The sequence below is a fragment of the Pongo abelii genome, chromosome 11 (assembly GCF_028885655.2).
Source record: "Pongo abelii isolate AG06213 chromosome 11, NHGRI_mPonAbe1-v2.0_pri, whole genome shotgun sequence".
Lineage (NCBI taxonomy): Eukaryota > Metazoa > Chordata > Mammalia > Primates > Hominidae > Pongo > Pongo abelii.
Genome location: NC_071996.2, coordinates 81,829,349 through 81,849,816, shown reverse-complemented (window position 1 = coordinate 81,849,816; position 20,468 = coordinate 81,829,349). Strand labels below are relative to the sequence as shown.

At 39.2% G+C, this 20,468-nt stretch overlaps 1 protein-coding gene across 3 annotated transcripts in view; it reads left to right on the top strand.

Annotated features, from left to right (window-relative positions):
- SESTD1 (SEC14 and spectrin domain containing 1) overlaps positions 1 to 20,468 on the top strand; it is a 151,536-nt gene that overhangs the window by 48,703 nt on the left and 82,365 nt on the right. For all 3 annotated transcript variants that reach the window (XM_024243509.3, XM_024243510.3, XM_054549560.2), the window contains one exon: positions 18,734 to 18,813. In XM_024243509.3, the coding sequence (XP_024099277.1) occupies positions 18,734 to 18,813 (80 nt within the window). The remainder of the gene's footprint in view (positions 1 to 18,733; positions 18,814 to 20,468) is intronic.

The following is a 20,468-nucleotide window of genomic DNA, read 5'->3' as shown; positions in this document are numbered from 1 at the left end:
CAATGGGGATGGCATTGAATCTATAAATTACCTTGGGCAGTGTGGCCATTTTCCTGATATTGATTCTTCCTATCCATGAGCATGGAATATTCTTCCATTTGTTTGTGTCCTCTTTTATTTCGTTGAGCAGTGCTTTGTAGTTCTCCTTAAAGAGGTCCTTCCCATCCCTTGTAAGTTGGATTCCTAGGTATTTTATTCTCTGAAGCAATTGTGAATGGGAGTTCACTCATGATTTGGCTCTCTGTCTGTTATTGGTGTATAGAAATGCTTGTGGTTTTGCACACTGATTTTGTATCCTGAGACTTTGCAGAAGTTGCTTATCAGCTTAAGGAGATTTTGGTCTGAGACGATGGAGTTTTCTAAATATGCAATCATGTCATCTGCAAACAGGGGCAATTTGACTTCCTCTTTTCCTAATTGAATACCCTTTATTTCTTTCTCCTGCCTGATTGCCCTGGCCGGAATTTCCAACACTGTGTTAAATAGGAGTGGTGAGAGAGGGCATCCTTGTCTTGTGCCGGTTTTCAAAGGGGATGCTTCCAGTTTTTGCCCATTCTCCATAATGATTATTGGCTGTGCATTTGTCATATATAGCTCTTACTATTTTGAGTTATGTTTCATCAATACGTAGTTTATTAAGAATTTTTAGCATAAAGGGCTATTGAATTTTATCGAAGGCCTTTTCTGCATCTGTTGATATAATCATGTGGTTTTTGTTGTTGGTACTGTTTATGTGATGTATTACGTTTATTGATTTGCATATGATGAACCAGCCTTGCATCCTAGGGATGAAGCTGGCTTGATAGTGGTGGATTAGCTTTTGATGTGCTGCTGGATTTGGTTTGCCAGTATTTTATTGAGGATTTTCGCATCAGTGTTCATCGGGGATATTGGTCTAAAATTCTCTTTTTTTGTTGTGTCTCTGCCAGGCTTTGGTATCAGGATGATGCTGGCCTCATAAAATGAGTTAGGGAGGATTCCCTGTTTTTCTGTTGATTGGACTGGTTTGAGAAGGAATAGTACCAACTCCTCTTTGTACCTCTGGTAGAATTTGGCTGTGAATTGTCTGGTCCTGGACTTTTTTTGGTTGGTAGGGTATTAATTATTGCCTCAATTTCAGAGCCTGTTATTGGTCTATTCAGAGATTCAACTTCTCCCTGGTTTAATCTTGGGAGGGTGTATGTGTCCAGGAATTTATCCATTTCTTCTAGATTTTGTAGTTTATTTGCATAGAGGTGTTTATAGTATTCTCTGATGGTGGTTTGTATTTCTGTGGGATCAGTGGTGATATCCCCTTTATCATTTTTTATTGCATCTATTTGATTCTTCTGTCTTTTCTTCTTTATTAGTCTTGCTAGTGGTCTATCAATTTTGTTGATCTTTTCAAAAAACCAGCTCCTGGATTCATTGATTTTTTTGAAGGTTTTTTTGTGTCTCTGTGTCCTTCAGTTCTGCTCTGATCTTACTTATTTCTTGTCTTCTGCTAGCTTTTGAATGTGTTTGCTCTTGCATCTCTAGTTCTTTTAATTGTGATGTTAGGGTGTCGATTTTAGATCTTTCCTGCTTTCTCTTGTGGGCATTTAGTGCTATAAATTTCCATCTACATGCTGCTTTAAATGTGTCTCAGAGATTCTGGTACATTGTGTCTTTGTTCTCATTGGTTTCAAAGAACATCTTTATTTCTGCCTTCATTTCTTTATTTACCCAATAGTCATTCAGGAGCAGGATGTTCAGTTTCCATGTAGTTGAGTGGTTTTGAGTGAGTTTCTTAATCCTGAATTCTAATTTGTTTGCACTGTGGTCTGAGAGACAGTTTATTGAGATTTCTGTTCTTTTATATTTGCTCAGAAGTGCTTCACTTCCAATGACGTGGTCAATTTTAGAATAAGTGTGATGTGGTGCTGAGGAGAATGTATGTTCTGTTGATTTGGGGTGGAGAGTTCTGTAGATGTCTATTAGGTCTGCTTGGTGCGGAGCTGAGTTCAAGTCCTGGATATCCTTGTTAACTTTCTGTCTCGTTGATCCGTCCATTATTGACTGTGGGGTGTTAAATTCACCCATTATTGTGTGGGAGTGTAAGTCTCTTTGTAGGTCTCTAAGGATTTGCTTTATGAATGTGGGTGCTCCTGTATTGGGTGCATATATAGTTAGGATAGTTAGCTCTTCTTGTTGAAGAAGAGCTTTACCATTCCTTTACCATTACGTAGTGGCCTTCTTTGTCTCTTTTGATCTTTGTTGGTTTAAAATCTGTTTTATCAGACACTAGGATTTCAATCCCTGCTTTTTTTTGCTTTCCATTTGCTTAGTAGATCTTCCTCCATCCCTTTGTTTTGAGCCTGTGTGTGCCTCTACATGTGAGATGGGTCTCCTGAATACAGCACACTGATGGGTCTTGACTCTATCCAATTTGCCAGTCTGTGTCTTTTAATTGGAGCATTTAGCCCGTTTACATTTAAGGTGAATATTGTTATGTGTGAATTTGATCCTGTCATTATGATGTTAGCTGGTTATTTTGCCCATTAATTGATGCAGTTTCTTTGTAGCATCGATGGTCTTTACACATTGGCATGTTTTTGCAGTGGCTGGTACCGGTTGTTCCTTTCCATGTTGAGTGCTTCCTTCAGGAGCTCTTGTAAGGCAGGCCTGGTGGTGACAAAATCTCTCAGCATTTGCTTGTCTGTAAAGGATTTTATTTCTCCTTCACTTATGAAGCTTAGTTTGGCTGGGTATGAAATTCTGGGTTGAAAATTCTTTTCTTTAAGAATGTTGAATATTGTCGCCCACTCTTTTCTGGCTTGTAGGGTTTCTGCCAAGATATTCCACCCTTTGTGAGTAACCCAACCTTTCTCTGTGGTTGCCTTTAACGTTTTTTCCTTCATTTCAACCTTGGTGAATCTGACAGTTATGTGTCTTGGGGTTGCTCTTGTTGAGGAGTATCTTTGTGGTATTCTCTGTATTTCCTAAATTTGAATATTGGCCTCCTTGCTAGGTTGGGGAAGTTCTTCTGGATAATATCCTGAAGAGTGTTTTCCAACTTGGTTCCATTCTCCTTATCACTTTCAGGTACACCAACCAAATGTAGATTTGGTCTTTTCATATAGTCCCGTATTTCTTGGAGGCTTTGTTCGTTTCTTTTTACTCTTTTTTCTCTAAGCTTGTCTTTTCACTTTATTTCATTAGCTTGATCTTCAATCACTGATACCTTTTCTTCCACTTGATTGAATTGGCTATTGAAGCTTTTGTCTGCATCTCAAAGTTCTCGTGCCATGGTTTTCAGCTCCATCAGGTCACTTAAGGTCTTCTCTATACTGTTTATTCTAATTAGCCGTTTGTCTAACGTTTTTTCAAGAATTTTAGCTTCCTTGCGATGGGTTAGAACATGCCCCTTTAGCTCGGAGAAGTTTGTTATTACCGACCTTCTAAAGCCTACTTCTGTTAACTTGTTACAGTCATTCTCCATCCAGCTTTGTTCCGTTGCTGGCTAGGAGCTATGATCCTTTGTAGGAGAAGAGGTGATCTGGTTTTTAGAATTTTCAGCTTTTCTGCTCTGGTTTCTCCCCATCTTTGTGGTTTTATCTACCTTTGGTCTTTGATGTTGGTGACCTGCAGATGGAGTTTTGGTGTAGATGTCCTTTTTGTTGATGTTGATGCTATTCCTTTCTGTTTGTTAGTTTTCCTTCTAACAGTCAGGTCCCTCAGCTGCAGGTCTGTTGGAGTTTGCTGGAGGTCTGCTCCAGACCCTGTTTGCCTGGGTATCACCAGCGGAGGCTGCAGAACAGCACATATTGCAGAACAGCAAATATTGCTGCCTGATCCTTCCTCCGGAAGCTTTGTCCCAGAGGAGCACCCACCTGTACAAGGTGTCTTTGGGCTCCTACTGGGAGGTGTCTCCCAGTTAGGTACACGGGGGTCAGGGACCCACTTGAAGAGGCAATCTGTCCATTCTCAGAGCTCAAACGCCATGTTGGGAGAACCACTGTTCTCTTCAGAGCTGTCAGACAGGGACATTTAAGCCTGCAGAAGTTGTCTGCTGCCTCTTGTATAGCTATGCCCTGCCCACAGAGGTGGAGTCTATAGATGCAATAGGCCTTGTTGAGCTGTGGTGGGCTCCGCCCAGTTCGAGCTTACCAGCTGCTTTGTTTACCTACTTAAGCTTCAGCAATGGTGGACGCCCCTACCCCAGCCAGGCTGCTGCCTCGCAGTTTGATCTCAGACTGCTGTGCTAGCAGTGAGCAAGGCTCCGTGGGCATGGGACCTGCTGACCCAGGCATAGGAGAGAATTTCCTTGTCTGCCAGTTACTAAGACCTTGGGAAAAGCACAGTATTTGGGCGGGAGTGTCTTGTTTTTCCAGGTACAGTTTGTCATGGCTTCCCTTGGCTAGGAAAGGGAAATCCCCTGGCCCCTTGCGCTTCCTAGGTGAAGCAACTCCCCGCGCTGCTTCGGCTTGCCCTCCATGTGCGACACTGACTGTCCAGCCAGTCCCAATGAGATGAACCAAGTACCTCAGTTGGAAATGCAGAAATCACCTGTCTTCTGCATCAGTCACATCGGGGGCTGCAGACCGTAGCTGTTCCTATTTGGCCATCTTGGAACGGAAGATACTTTTTAATTATTTCAATAGTTTTTGGGGATCAAGTGGTGTTTGGTTACACGAATACATTCTTTAGTGGTGATTTCTGAGACTTTGGTACATCCATCACTTGATCAATGTGCACTCAACCCAGTGTGTAGTCTTTTATCTCTCACCCCCCTCCCACCCTTCCCCCTGAGTCCCCAGAGTCCATTATGTCATTCTTATTCCTTCATATCCTCATATGTTAGCTCCCACTTACAAGTGAGAACATATGTTTGGTTTTTCCGTTCGTGAGTTACATCACTTGGAATAATGGTGTCCATCTGCATCCAGGTTGCTGTAAATGCCATTATTTCATTCCTTTTTATGGCTGAAGAGTAGTATTCCATGATGTGTTTGTGTGTGTGTGTGTGTGTGTGTGTGTGTGTGTGACATTTCTTGCCAATTATCCCAGCACCGTTTGTTTAGTAGGGTAGTAGGGTGTCCTTTCTCCATTTTATGTTTTTGTTTGCTTTGTCAAAGTTCAGTTGGCTGTAAGTATTTGCCGTATTTCTGGGTTCTCTATTTTGTTCCAGTGGTCTGTGTGCCAGTTTTTATACTAGTTCCCTGCTGTTTTGGTAACTATAGTCTTGTAGTATAGTTTGTAGTTGGGTAATGTGATGCCCCCAGATTTGTTCTTTTTGCTTAGTCTTACTTTGGCTCTGCAGGCTCTTTTTTTTGTTGTTCCATATGAATTTTAGGATTTTTTTTTTCTAATTCTATGAAGAATGATGATGGTATTTTGATGGGAATTGCATTGAATTTATAGATTGCTTTTGGCAGTATGATCATTTTCACAATATTGATTCTATCCATCCATGAGCATGGGATGTGTTTCTGTTTGTTTGTGTCTATGATTTCTTTTAGCAGTGTTAGCAGTGTTTTGTAGTTTTCCTTGTAGAGATCTTTCGCTTCCTTGGTTAGGTATATTCCTTTTTTTTTTTGCAGCTGTTGTTAAAAGGGTCTGAGTTCTTGATTTGATTCTCAGCTTGGTCGCTGTTGGTGTATAGCAGTGCTACTGATTTTTGTACATGGATTTTGTATCCTGAAACTTTATTGAATTCATTGATCAGATCTAGTAGCTTTTTGGAGGAGTCTTTAGTGTTTTATTGGTATACAATCATATCATCGACAAACAGTGACAATTTGTCTTCTTTACCGATTTAGATGCTGTTTATTTCTTTCTCTTGTCTGATTGCTCTGGCTAGGACTTCCAGTATTATGTTGAATGGAAATGGTGAAACTGGGCATCCACATCTTGTTCCAGTTCTCAGGGGGAATGCCTTCAAGTTTTCCCCATTCAGTATAATGTTGGCTGTGGGTTTATCATAGAAGGCTTTTATTACCTTAGGATATGTCCGTTCTATGCTGATTTTGCTGAGGGTTTTAATCATAAAGTGATGCTGGATTTTGTCAAATGCTTTTTCAGCATCTATTGAGATGATTATATGATTTTTGTTTTTAATTGTTTTGTTTATGTGGTTATCACATATATTGACTGGTGTATGTTAAACCAACCCTGCATCCCTGGTATGAAACCCACTTGGTCATGGTGTATTATCTTTTTGATCTGCTATTGGGTTCAGTTAGTTAGTATTTTGTTGAGGATTTTTGCATATGTGTTAATCAGGGATATTGGTCTGTAGTTTTCTTTTTTTGTTATGTCCTTTTCTGGTTTTGGTATTAGGGGAATACTGGCTTCACAGAATGATTTAGGGAGGATTCCCTGTTTATCTTGGAATACTTTCAGTAGTATTGATACCAGTTCTTCTTTGAATGTTTGATAGAATTCAGCTGTGAATCCATCTAGTCCTGAACTTTCATTGGAAATTTTTAAATTACTGTTTCAATCTTACTACTTGTTATTGGTCTTTTTAGAGTTTTTCTTTCTTCCTGGTTTAATCTACGAGGGTCGTATATTTCCAGGAATTTACCCATCTCCTCTGGGTTTTCTAGTTTGTGTGCATAAAGGTGTTCATGGTAGCCTTGAATGATCTCGGTTATAATATCTCCCATTTCATTTCTAATTGAGCTTATTTGGATCTTCTCTCTACTTTTCTTGGTTAATTTCATTAATGGTCGATTGATTTTTGTTTATCTCTTCAAAGAACCAGCTTTTTGTTTCGTTTATCTTTTTTTGTTGTTGTTTCAGTTTCATTTCTGCTCTGATCTTTATTTCTCTTCTTCTGCTGGGTTTGGGTTTCGTTTGTTCTTGTTTCTCTAGTTCTTTGAGTTGTGAACTTAGATTGTCAATTTGTGTGCTTTCTGACTTTTTGATGTAATAGGCATTTAATGCTATGAGCTTTCCTCTTAGCACCATTGTTGCTGTATCCCAGAGGTGTTGATAGGTTGTGTCACTATTATTGTTCAGTTCAAATAAATTTTTTCCATCTTGATTTTATTGTTGCCCAAAAGATCATTCAGGAGCAGATTGTTTTAATGTATTTGTATAGTTTTGAGTATTCCTTTTGGAATTAATTTCCAATTTTATTCTACTGTAGTATAAGAGAGAGTACTTGATATAATTTCAGTTTGCTTAAATTTATTAGACTTGTTTTTTGGCTTATCGTATGAACTGTCTTGGAGAATGTTCCATATGCTGATGAAAAGAATGTATATTCTGCATTTGTTGGGTAGAATGTTCTGTAAATATCTGTTAAGTCCATTTGTTCTAGGGTGTAGTTTAAGTCCATTGTTTCTTTGTTGCCTTTCCATTTTGATGACCTGTCTAGTGCTGTCAGGAGAGTATTGTATTTCCCCAGCATTATTGTGTTGCCATCTGTCCCATTTCTTAGGTCTAGTAGTAATTGTTTTATAAATTTGGGAGCACCACTGTTAAGTACACATATATTTAGGATAGTGATATTTTCCTGTTGAACTAGTCCTTTTTCATTATATAATGCCTCTCTTTGTCTTTTTAAAGTGCTGATGCTTTAAAGTTTGTTTTGTCTGATAGAAGAATAGCTACGCCTGCTCACTTTTGGTGTCCATTTGCATGGACTATCTTTTTCCACTTGTTTACCTTAAGTTTATGTGAGTCCTTAAGTGTCAGTTGAATCTCTTGAAGACAACTAGATACTTGGATGGTGAATTCTTATTCATTCTGCCATTCTGTATCTTTTAAGTGGAGCATTTAGGCCATTTATATTCAACGTTAGTGTTGAGATGTGAGGTACTGTTCTACTCATCATGCTATTTGTTGACTGAATACCTTGGTTTGTTTTCATTGTGTTATTGTTTTACAGGTCCTGTGAGATGTATGCTTTAAGGAGATTCTATTTTGGTGTATTTCGAGGATTTGTTTCAAGATTTAGAGGTCCTTTTAGCAGTTCTTGTAGTGCTTGCTTGGTAGTGGCAAATTCAACATTTGTTTGTCTAAAAAATACTTTATCTCTGCTTCATTTATGAAGCTTAGTTTTGCTTGATACAGAATTATTGGCTGATAATTATTTTGATTAAGGAGGCTAAAGATAGGACCCCAGTCCCTTCTGGCTTGCAGGGTTTCTGCTGAGAAATCTGCTGTTAATCTGATAGGTTTTCCTTTATAGGTTACCTGATGCTTTTGCCTCACAGCTTTAAGATTCTTTCCTTCGTCTTGACTTTAGATATCCTGAAAACCATGTGCCTAGGTGATTATCTTTTTGCAATGAATTTCCTGGGTGTTCTTTGAACTGCTTGTAAGTGGATGTCTAGGTCTCTAGCAAGACCAAGGAACTTTTCCTCAATTATTCCCTCAAATAAGTTTTCAGGCTTTTAGATTTCTCTTCTTCCTCAGGAACACCAATTATTTTTATGTTTGGTTGTTTTAATGTAATCCCAAATTCCTTTGAGGCTTGTTCATTTTTAAAAATTCTTTTTTGTCTTTTTTGGATTTCATTAATTCGAAAGCCTTGTCTTTGAGCTCTGAAGTCCTTTCTTCTACTTGTTCAATTCTATTGTCGGAACTTTCCAGTGTATTTTGCATTTCTCTAAGTGTGTCTTTTATTTCTAGATGTTGTGATTGTCTTTTCTTTATGATATCTATTTCTCTGGAGATGTTTTCATTAATATCCTGTATTTTTTAAAATTTCTTTAAGTTGGTTTTCACCTTTCTCTGGCGCCTCCTTGAATAGCTTAATAATCAACCTTCTGAATTCTTTATCTGGCAATTCAGAGATTTCTTGTTGGTTTGGATCTGTTGCTAGAGAGGAGCTAGTGTGATCTTTTGGGGATGTTACAGAACCTCGTTTTGTCATGTTACCAGAATTATTTTTCTGGTTCATTCTCATTTTGTTAGACTGTTTCAGTGGAAAGATCTGGAACTCAGGGGCTGCTGTTCAGATTCTTTTGTCCCACAGGGTGATCCCTTGATGTGGTGCTAGGGATGGGGCTTCCTGAGAGCCAGACTGCAGTGATTGTTATTGCCCTTCTAAGTCTAGCCATCCAGTGGGGCTACCAGGCTCCAGGCTGGTGCTGGGGAATGTCTGCAAAGAGTCCTGTGATGTCATCTGTCTTTAGGTCTCCCCTCTGTGGTTACCAGCAACTGCTCTGGTGGAGGTGGCAGGGGAGTAAATAAAGTGGCCTCTGTGGGAGTCCTTGATTTTAGTTTTGTTTGGTGCTGGTTTTCTTGAATGCTGGTTATGCTGGTAGTGAAGTTGTCACATGGACAGAATCAGGACCTCGGTTTAGCCAGAGTGTTGCAGGTGGTGGAATTAGCTGTTGTTTTTCTCCTTTTTTGGAGCAGGGTTATTCTGTTGAGTTATTGTAATGGCTTGACTTGGTTGGCCTCCAGCCAGGAGGTGGCACTTTCAAGAGAGTGCCAGCTGCAGTGGTAGAAGGTGGATATAATCTTGCCCCACATTGGCCAGGATGAGTACTTTGGTTTCTCTGGTTTGGTTGTGGCCATAGAGCTCCTAAGAGCTTTATCTTTTGTCCTTGGCTACCAGGGCAGTTAGAGCAAAACCATCGGCAGGGTTAGACTAGTCTGAGCTCCGACTCTCTTTGGATGGGGGTTTCTGTGGTCACTGGGGGATGGTGGGTGGTTCTCAGGCCAATGGAGTTATTTTCCAGGGGGATTATGGCTGCTTCTGCTGCGTCATATAGATCACCAGGGAAGTGGGGAAAAGCCAGCAGTGACAGGCCTCACCCAGCTCCCATACAGTCAGCAAGGCCAGTCTCACTCCCACCTTGCCCCCACCAACCACACTGAGTTTGTATCCAGACAGCCAGAGAGCAGGGTTGGGGTCTTGCCCTCAGGTACAAGCCTTCACATTGAGAAAACAAGCAGGGCTCTCAGGTCTCTCACCTCCCTGCCTGCCCGCCTGCGTGGTCAGCTATGGCTTCTGTGCTTGTATCTGCACTTCCCGTTTGCCCCCTACTCCCTGGATTCTGCTTAGGAAAGTTTGTGCTCAGTTGAAATTATTACAGAGTTCAGCTAGGAGCATCCTTCACCCTGTGACCCTTCTCCAATTTCACCAGTTGCCTTACCTTCCCTAAGGGACCTCTGTGAGATGAGGTCAGGAATGGCTTCCCTGGGCTCATGCTGGGGACCAGGAGTACCTACAGGGCTCTTCCAACTGCTTCTTCTCCTTTTATATTTCACACAGCTCCCTAAATCCATTTCAGCTCTATGTAAGATTAAATTCTTCTCCCATGATCTGGATTTTTGAGTTCCCCAGTGGGGATGTGTGTTCAGAGGCTGACTTTTCCCCCCTCACACTTTGTTGATTCACAGTTTTTCAGCTGTTTTGTGGTGTTTGCAGCAGCAAGCCACTTCTTTAGAAAGGTCTGTGAACTCTTCAGTTTTCCTGTTATGTTCCTGTGTTCATTCTTGGAACACAAGTTAACAATATGCATCTCTAGATGCTGTACTATCTGTCCAAGTGGGAGCTGCATGTTAGTCCTGTCTCCTATTTGCCATTTTCCACCTTTATGTTATTTAACATTTTATTGTGGAGATGGTGGTGGTGTTGGTTGTATTTTGCAAGATTTTTCCTTTGTTTATTTTGTACATTATCTATTTAAATTTTTCTATTAGATACGAAGATAACCATAAAGATTTTTGTTTTTTTTAATGACTGTGCTAAACACTTGAAAAACTGGAGCAAATAACTTCTGAAAAATTAAATTAAATTTGACCTAGTGGTACAGTAATAATTATTTTTTATTACCCATCTCTTTTGTGACAACAGTGAAACAGATTGATGGAAAGGAGACTCTAGAAGGGAGGAAGATACAGAGTAAATACAATTGTTTTCATCTCTTAACTGCTTTACTTTTTATCTATTAGTTCATTTGATCTTGGCTTATACACTCACAAAACTGTATTTCTCTTTAGTATTACTTAAAGCTACATTTTTATCACTTTCAAGATACTCTTAAAACAATTTTAAAAAGCTGTTTAATTTTTTTAAAACCCATTATTTTACCATGCTGAAGTGGTTGTGTAAAGGAAAGTTTGGATAAAGCACCTATCTCTCAGGAGATAGTGATGAAATGGAAGATTACTTCTGGGTATCATAGTTTGCCAAAGTAAATCTAGACTGAGAGACTAAAACCATTTTCCTTTTCCCTTTTAGGGATGTGGAGAATGCAGTTGTAAAAAATTAAATTTTAGCATTTGATGGTGTAAAATCAATAATTTGACTTGGAAATCTTCAATAATATTAATAGATTTTATCCATGAGTCACCTGCATCTATCATTTCTTATGCCTTGTCTTAGGGATTCCAGATGTTCCTGTTTCTTGGATGCTGTTTAATTAGGTTTGACTATGGCAAGGGTTAAAATCTCAATGTGTTGAAGTGCATTTTTATTCAAATTAAATGGCAACAGAGTAAAAAAGAAAAAAAAAAGAAAAGCCTTAAGTGATTGGAGACTGTCTACTAAACTCTCAATTTTAGTTTTGCTTCTTCTACCAACTTTCTCCACTGATTAAAAAAGGAGCCTATTTTAGCCAACTTAAGCAGAAAAGGGATTTATTTTGTATACTTTACAGAATTTGTGAGAAGGATGGAGAAATAAGTTCAAAAAAATAGGAAGGAATTAAAGGCAGCTGAGAATTTGTCTCTGCTCATATACCATAAGGAAAATCTGGTTAGGAAGCCAGTTCTGTTTCTGTGACTGTTGTCTCTGTATCTGCATTTCTTCCTCAAGGTTGAATTTTTTTTTCTTTGGGAGCATCCCATGGACAACTGAAATCAGTAGTTCTCTTGTTTCTAGCTTTCAGGAGTCCCTGAGGTCAAAACTGTTTTTTATAATTCTTAGGTTTTATTTGCCCTGTTTACTGTGTTGACATTTGTGCTGATGGTGTAAAAGCATTGGTGAGAAAAAGTGCTGGTGCCTTAGCATGAATCAAGGCAGTGGCATGTCTGTATGCATGTCAACCTAAAAGGAAGAAGCTGAGGCAAAATTAATATAAGTAGAGAGTTTTTTTTGGCTAAGCTCAAGGACTGCAACCTGGGAGCATAGATTCAAATTGTCCTGAACATGCACTTTGATTAGTAGCAGTTAGAAGTAGATTTTTAAGGGCAAAAAAGTTGTTTGTCAGGAATTCTCATTGGTTCACAGAAATAACATTGATTAGTGATTGGCTCTACATTGTTAAGCTATAAGGTATGGGTTATGGCAAAAAAGTTGTCAGAAATTCTCATTGATTCACAGAAATAACATTGATTAGTGATTGCCTCTACGTTGTTAAGCTATAGGGTGTGGGTTATAATGTCCAGTGGGACATTATTAGATTTATTTATAGCTACTTATGGCAATAGCAAGCAATTTCAAAAGATGAATACACAGCTCAAGACGTGGAGTAGGGCATGATTGTTGTCTCGTTTTAGTGTCTCTCTTGGTCTGGTAATTAAAAGGACTTGCATTCCTCAGATAAAAGTTCTTTCTTTTTTCATCTGTACACACACACACACGTGTGTGTGTGTGTATATATATATATATAACTTTTCATTGATAATATTTCTCATATCAAATGTGTGAGTTTTTTCTTCACACCAATCAATTCTCCAGCTCTCCAGATACCACCTGGGTGTCCTACAACCCAATTCAATTCTAGCAGTAAGTGCCTGGAGTTATCAGATCCAGGGTTTAAGGGCTCAATCCCACAAGACTGTCCTCACTTTATTTATTTGTTTCTTTTCATTTTTTATAGACAAGGATCTTGCTATGTTGCCCAGGCTGGACTCAAACTCTAGGGCCCAAGCAATCCTTCCACTACAGCCTCCTTAGTAGCTGGGACTACAGGCTCAGGCTGTCTTCACTTTAGGTGCCATTGCTAGGCTGTTCTCTGTTTAGATGCCAGGCACAAGTATTGGGTCCCCAGGTTACCCACACTTCTGTCTGACTTGGCTACAAATCAAGGTTCTCATCATCCACAACCCCTTTGGGTTTGATAATTCACTAAAACAGCTCACAGACTTCAGTAAGACAATTTACTTATGATTACTGGATTATTATAAAGGATACAACTCAGAAACAGCCTATAGAAGAGATGTTTAGTGCAAGGTATCGGCAGAGGAGGCGTGGGGACCTTCCATGGCCTCTCTGGGTGTGCTGCCGTCTCAGCACCTTGATGTGTTCACCCACCTGGAAGCTCTCTGAACTGTTCCCCTCCCCTTTTTTAAAAAATAGAGTGGGGTTCTTGCCATGTTGCCCAGGTTGGTCTTGAACTCTTGGATGTCATGAGTGCTACTGCCCAGGGCCGGCTTCACAGTTTTTAAAGGGATTTACCAAGAGAGTTGTAGTTAAAGAAAGGCAGATTTATTAGTGGAAGTATAAAAATATGCTGCAAGGTTGCAATGGGCAGCACAGCAGAGAAAGTGTTGTCTGCCAAGAGGTGGGGGCTGGAGGGAAATTGTATAGAGTCATGCTGCAAGGGGGCTATCTGCAAGGGGAACAAGGTCATTGTGCCTTCAGGTTGTTTGTGATTAACCATCTGTCAGAACAGTTGTTCATTGTTTCCCATCTGGGATCACCCTTTCCTCATTGTTGCTTACTTATCAGGGCTCCACATCTCCCCCACCCCCTCTGACAGAATAGCAGTGACAAATCTTTGGCAATGGGGTGGAGGTCTCATCTTCCAACTACTTCCTGGCATGCCTAGGGCATGGAGTAGGCCCTACCTATGGTTGTTGGTTTGACAGGAGACCCTGTGGGTCATTGTCCCAGATTGTGGGACTTAGGATATTGAATCTTTCTGGAGGAAGGGACTCATCAGAGAGGGGAAGCATGTCAAGATGAAACTGGTGACCAGCTGAATCCAGGGGAGATTCATAAAGGTAGCAGGCATCTTTGGGGAGAGAATGATTCCATTCACAGTATCATTTGAAAGTGAAACTGTTGAATTCTAGAAGATAAAATTTTGTTTTTTAAAGCCATTGACCAAAAAGGGAGACAAACCTTTTGCTTTGTGACTGTTTTTCCTTATTGGAAACCCATTTAGGTAACCTGAAAATTAAACTCAATGAAAAAGTGTTTGAATTTAATTAGACACAGAAAGTATGTGTTCAGCAGGGGAATACGTGACTCTTAGGAACAGCATAAGTTGTTTTTTTGATTACATTGAGAATTTAGACATATCAAGAAAAGCCAAGGGTCCAGAATTAAATTATGTTAGAGGAAAACATTGCTTAAGTTTTTTGACCTTAAAGTTGAAACATTAAAATATTATGCTAATGTTTAGCATTAGGCCATAATAACAGAATTGGAGGAAAATGTGACAGGAGCTGGCAAAAACTGGGGAGTGTTATTTTATTAGGCCTTCTTTAGGGGAGAAAAAGCAGAAAGTAGTGGGACACAGCAAAAGTTAAACTGAGATGATTCTGAGAAGTTTTAAAAATAAACGTTACAAAATGAAAAGTAAAACTTCTTGCAATTTTATTAAGAACAGATTAATACCTTAAGAAAACCTTGTTTTAACATGGGGAGAGGCAATGTTAGAAAGACTATCCTAAATAATTCCCTTTCGGTTATAACCAACTTAATCACATACAAAATTCCTTTCATAAATTTCCGTTTACAAACCTTCTTATGACTTACACAGACTATTTTTGACATGCTTGGACTTTATGACTTGTCCTAAGCATTCCTCTTTCTTAAACAACCAGTCATTCTATTTTAGGACAAGAATTTACCATACGAGATTTTTTTTTCTCATATAAAGTCTTTTTTTTTAACAAAAAAACCTTCCTTTCCCAAAATACCTTTTTACCTTTATAACCTTCTTCATGTCTCTCTTATTCCCTGGTTCCTTTTACCTTGTTTTATATATAACCTTTAAGTAACCTTTGAATTAGACAAAAATTATTTTCCTTTTGTTGGGAAGTTAAGGTTTGCATTTCACTTGCTGTGTGAGTTCTGTGAAGGAGGATCAAATGAGGAGGTAATTTACATACTGTAGAAGTTATCCCCTCTTAAGAGATTGTTCAATTAGGTTTCTTGCTAGGGCTTGTTTGAATAAGTGTGGGCTATATTTTAAACCCCTGAAGTATGACTATCTAAGTTGAAGTTTCTATTTAGTCCGTTTTCACACTGCTATAAAGAAATACCTGAGACTGGGTAATTTGTAAACAAAGGAGGTTTAATTGACTCACAGTTCTGCATGGCTGGGGAGACCTGAGGAAACTTAACAGTCATGGTAGAAGAGGAAGCAGACACCTTCTTCACAGGGTGGCAGGAGAGAGAAGTAAGGAGGGCAGGGGAAACTGCCATTTATGAAACCATTAGATCTCTTGAGAACTCACTGTCACAAGAACAGCATGGGGGAACCACCCCCATGATCTAATCACTTCCCTCACTCTACATATGGAGATTACAATTCTCTTCCTCAAAACATGGGGATTGAAGATGAGATTTGGGTGGGGACACAGAGTCAAACCATATCCAGTGGCCTGTCCTTCTGCATCAAGAACACTTACTTGGAGAAGTGTCCTTAGGACAATCTGGAATGGGCTGGAGGCTTCTAAAGCAGCCAACAGTTAAGCCTGTCTCTTGTCCTTGCATTTTTCTTTCTCTGTAGCTCTGTTCCCATTACTCTGTTCTCAATTATTGAAGAACTTGAAGGCTGTGTCCAGCAATGTTGGGAAAGTAGTTTGTGGTCTCTGATCTAGATTTTGGAGTTCATGTCTAATGTATGGGATGGATGCCTGGCTGATAAACAGCTATGACAGTGAGGCCTTCTGGGCTCTAGGGGTTCATATTAGTATATTTTCTCATAGCCTCAGCCAGCTTTGTATAAAATAGGGCTGGGTTTTCATTTGACTCCTGTCATATTTCCCTTAGTTTGACATAATTTACAAGTTTTATATGGCTTTTTAAATGCCCTGAATCAGGCAAGTGATCATGTGATTATGACGTTTCCTGCTGTGGTCTCCCTCTTGATAACCCCACCTAGGATCAGTGTAAGGCATTGCAGTTCTCCCAGGGCCAGACTCCTGGGGGTTTGGGGTATGCACTTCATCTGCTCACCTTTGAGCCAGAGACCATATGTGGGATTTTTCCTCATGGGTGCAACAAGTGGTAAAAATAATATACATGTCCTGCCAAGTGAGGTAGAAGGAAGCAATAGTCCTTTAAATTCCTTTGTGAAATGAGGAGGGCCCCTACTGAAAGAACCAAAGCTTAGTTTTTATTTGGGAAAGATCAGACATTAGGAAGGGAACACGGACTCTGATGGTTCCTAGATCCCCATTTGCCATGTCCTGGAGCAGCGGAACTTTTTCTGAGGCCAAAATGAGATCATAGGTGGCCTCTGACCTAGTATGAGAAGGGGAGTAGAATCCCTGATAAGGAGGCGGCACTGGAAAACAACATCAAAGGTTGGGATGTTGAGGGGAAGGTGAGAGAGAGGGAGCAGATGGAGTAGGTGTAATTGAATGTGAAGGTGATTTGTTAGGGGAAGAAGGTGTGGCCTCAACCCATCCAGCTAGCTGGATCCATCCAAATGTCAAAAGAGTCAGTGGGGCCAGAGAATATAGTCATGCACGTTCAGCAGGTTTGGTGGAGATCAGGATCCCGAGAGAGTGAGTTATGAAAGCCTGGACGTAGGAACTTCAGACCATTTAGAAGAGTTGCAACAGAAAAGGTCAAGCTGTAAAATAGTACTGGGGCAAGGGTCCCACCTGGTGGCCAGGAAGATTCCTGATCTGAAAGTTTATAAGGTGGCCATGTTGTATTACACAAGAAAATTAAACTTTGTTTTTGAGAGTCTGAGGGTCAGATTTATCCAGTATTTTAGGATGCAGCTTAGAGATGAGTCTGAAGGAATAGACGGGGTTTGTCCCATGATGGGACTGGAAAACAACAAGCTGTTTGTGGCTAATAAAATAGTAGTACCTACCTTGTAGAAATGTTGTGAAAACTAAGATAATAAAAAGAAATCATTTAAAACAGTGCATAGTTTATAATAAACACTTAGTCAATGTTAATTATAATAATTATTATCACCCCTTTATCAAACTTTCAAATCAGGTCTTCAACAAGCTGGTCACAAGACAGGAGATCTAAGATAGGAATCTAAGCTGTCTGGGTTCTTGTATAACTGGGTAACAGCTCATCATGAAGTGCTACTAGTTTTAGATTAAAGATGTAAATTGTGAGCTTTTTTCCTCCTACTTCCTACTAGTCTGTTTGCCGGGCTAATATAGAACAGACTTGAATAAACAAATTGCAAATATTCAAGGGAACTTGAATATATCATCTAGATGGACAACTTGTTTTCTTTGAAGACAGATGCAAATGGTCGTGTTTTTTAAATTGTATACACAAAAGCTATAAAATTATATACTGGTTTAATTAGTCTTGTTTAATTAGCCGTTATCTGACCAATGTTACAACTCCATCTTTTTTTTTCCTTAACATCTATTTTTTTGTTTGTTTTTTAAAGACTGCCTTTTTTTCCTGCCCCCCAGAGCAGGGCTGTTTCTTGAGTTTTTAGCTCTAGCTGGTAGCACAGCCTTAGGTGGGATAGGTTAATAGCAGGTATTTGCTGAATAAGTAATATACTCATACAAAGAGTCATATTTTCTGCTGTGCTAGAAATGTCTTCAAGAGAGTATGCTTTCACTAAATACAATAAAATTTCACAGTGCACTTCAAGGAACTGCTCTGTGTTGTGATGGTGGGTGGGTGCGAGATGGGTCAGGGGAGGAAGGGATAAAATGTGATTGAGAATACTCTCTCAGACATGAGTATAAGAGGATAATAGAATTGAATCTGATTTTGTTCATTTTTGTTGTTGTTTTGTTTGAAAGGTCCTGCTCTCCTTACAATCAAAATTTGGTAGTATACTGGGCTGGCCAAGCCTGAATGCCTGCCATGGCAAAACCTCCATTTAAGGGAAACTATCTTGCCCTTAGCCCTTGCTATGAGGGTAGTCCCTTTTTGTATTTAGCTATAACCCCTGGCTGTGGCTGAGTAGACCCTGGAAAACTGAATCAAAGAATAGTGAATTGTGGCCTGGTACAAAAAGATGAGCTGGCCTAATCAAATTTTTCCCTGGAAAATTAAAAGCTGTAAAATGTAGAGAGATGGAGGCAGTTAACAGTGGGGGCAAAAATTGAAACACTGTATTAGAAAATGTAGTGAGATAAACAGGATAACGTATGGTACCATGTGTTACAGGGGAGCAAAAATATGAGAAATCAGAAAAAGCCATTTAATAGTGAAATGGAAAGAATCAGATATTTGGCATTACGCTGTGTAATTAATAAGGAACATGAAGGAAGATTGACTGCCTGTTTGATTGATTCATTTGTTTATTCAACAAATTATTTTTTTAGTTACTACTATGTACCAGGCAGTGTTTTAGCCCGAGTATTGCTCTGAGAAAGAATTAAGCCAGTGATTCTCAACCACTTGTGATTTTGCCTACCAGAGGGTATTTGGCCATGTCTAGAGACATTTTGGTTGTCACAGCTGGGAAAGGGAGATGGTATTGGTTTTTAGTGAGTAGAGACCAGGGATGCTGCAAACTATTCTACAATGCACGGGATAACTCCCTACAAAAAAAGAATTATCTTGCTCAAAATGTCAGTAGTTCTCAGGTTTAGAAACTCTGGGATAAACTACCATTAGGATATATTTCATGGAATAATTGTTGTCTTGTAGTTGACATTTGACTTTCTGTGTTTTCAGAATTAAGGAAGTTCACTGCAGTAAAATGGAGGCCTCAGTAATATTACCCATTCTGAAGAAAAAACTAGCCTTCCTTTCAGGTATGTTTTCTTCTTAAAATTTGAAGTGTTTGATATACAAACTTTTTAATGGTTTTTTCTTTGTTAAGTATGACAAATACATTTTTTAAACGAAAGTTTTGTTTAAAAGGTATTTCTAAGACATCTTTAAATCAGAATGAAGAGCTAGGAGAGCTAACTCTGTACTGGTTCTTGGCAGGCCAATTTATTTTTCTAATTTCAATTTTTATTTTAGATTCAGGGGGTACATGTCCCTGTCTGTTGCATGAGTATATTACATGATACTAATGTTTGGGATATAACTGATTTGCCTCACTCAGGTAGTGACCATAATACCCAGTAGGTAGTTTTTCAGCCCTTTCCCTTCTCTCCCTCCCCCACAGTAGTCTCCAGTGTCTGTTGCTCCCATCTGTATGTCCATGTGTGCCCAGTGTTTGACTCCCTCTTACAAATGAGAATGTGCAGTATTTGGTTTTCTGTTTCTGTGTCAATATTCACCTAGGATGATGGCCTCTGGCTGCATCCATGTTGCAGCAGAGTGCATGATTTCCCTGTTTTTTATGGCTGCGTAGTACTCTATGATGTATATGTACCACGTTTTCTTTATCCATTCCACTGTTGATGGGCACCTAAGTTGATTCTGTGTCTTTGCTATTATAAATAGTGCTGCAAGGAACGTATGAATGCATGTGTCTTTTTGATAGAGCAATTTATTTTCTGTTGGATATATACACAGTAACGGGATTGCTGGATTGAATGGTAGCAATCCCATTACTGGGTATATACCCAAAGGAAAATACATTGTTTTATAGATTCTCTGTTTTAAGTTCTCTGAGAAGTCTCCAAACTGCTTTCTCCAGTTACTGAACTAGTTTACATGACCACCAACAGTGTATACACATTTCCTTTTCTCTGCAGCCTCACCAGCATCTGTTATGTTTTTGACTTTTTAATAATAGACATTCTGACTAGTATGAGATGATATTTCATTGTCAGTTTGATTGCATTCCTGTGATTATTTGTGATGTGCATGCTTGTTGGCCACTTGTATGTCTTCTTTTGAGAAATGTCTGTTCATGTCCTTTGCCCACTTTTTAATGGGGTTGTTTTTTCATTGTTGAATTGATTAAGTTCATTATGCATTCTTGGTATTAGGCCTTTGTTGGAGGCATAGTTTGTGAATATTTTCTCCCATTTTGTAGGTTGTCTGTTTACTCTATTGATAGTTTCTTCTGCTGTGCAGAAGCTCTTTAGTTTAATTACGTCCTACTTTTCAATTTTTGTGTTAGTTGCAGTTACTTTTGAGGACTTAGTCATAATTTTTTTTTCCAAGGCCGATACTCAGAATTGTATTTCCTAGGTTTTCTTCCAGGATTTTTATAGTTTTAGGCCTTAGGTTTAAGTCTTTAATTCATCTTGAGTTAATTTTTGTATATGGTGAAAGGTATGGTTCAGTTTCATTCTTCTGCATATGGCTAGCAAGTTATCCCAGCACCATTTATTAAATAGGTAGTTCTTTCCCCATTGCATGTTTTGTTGAAGATCAGAAGGCTATAGGTGTGTGACCTTATTTCTGGAATCTGTATTCTGTTCCATTGGTCCATGTGTCTGTTTCTGTACCAGTACCATGCTGTTTTGTTTACTGCAGCCTTGTAGTATAGTTTGAAGACAGGTAA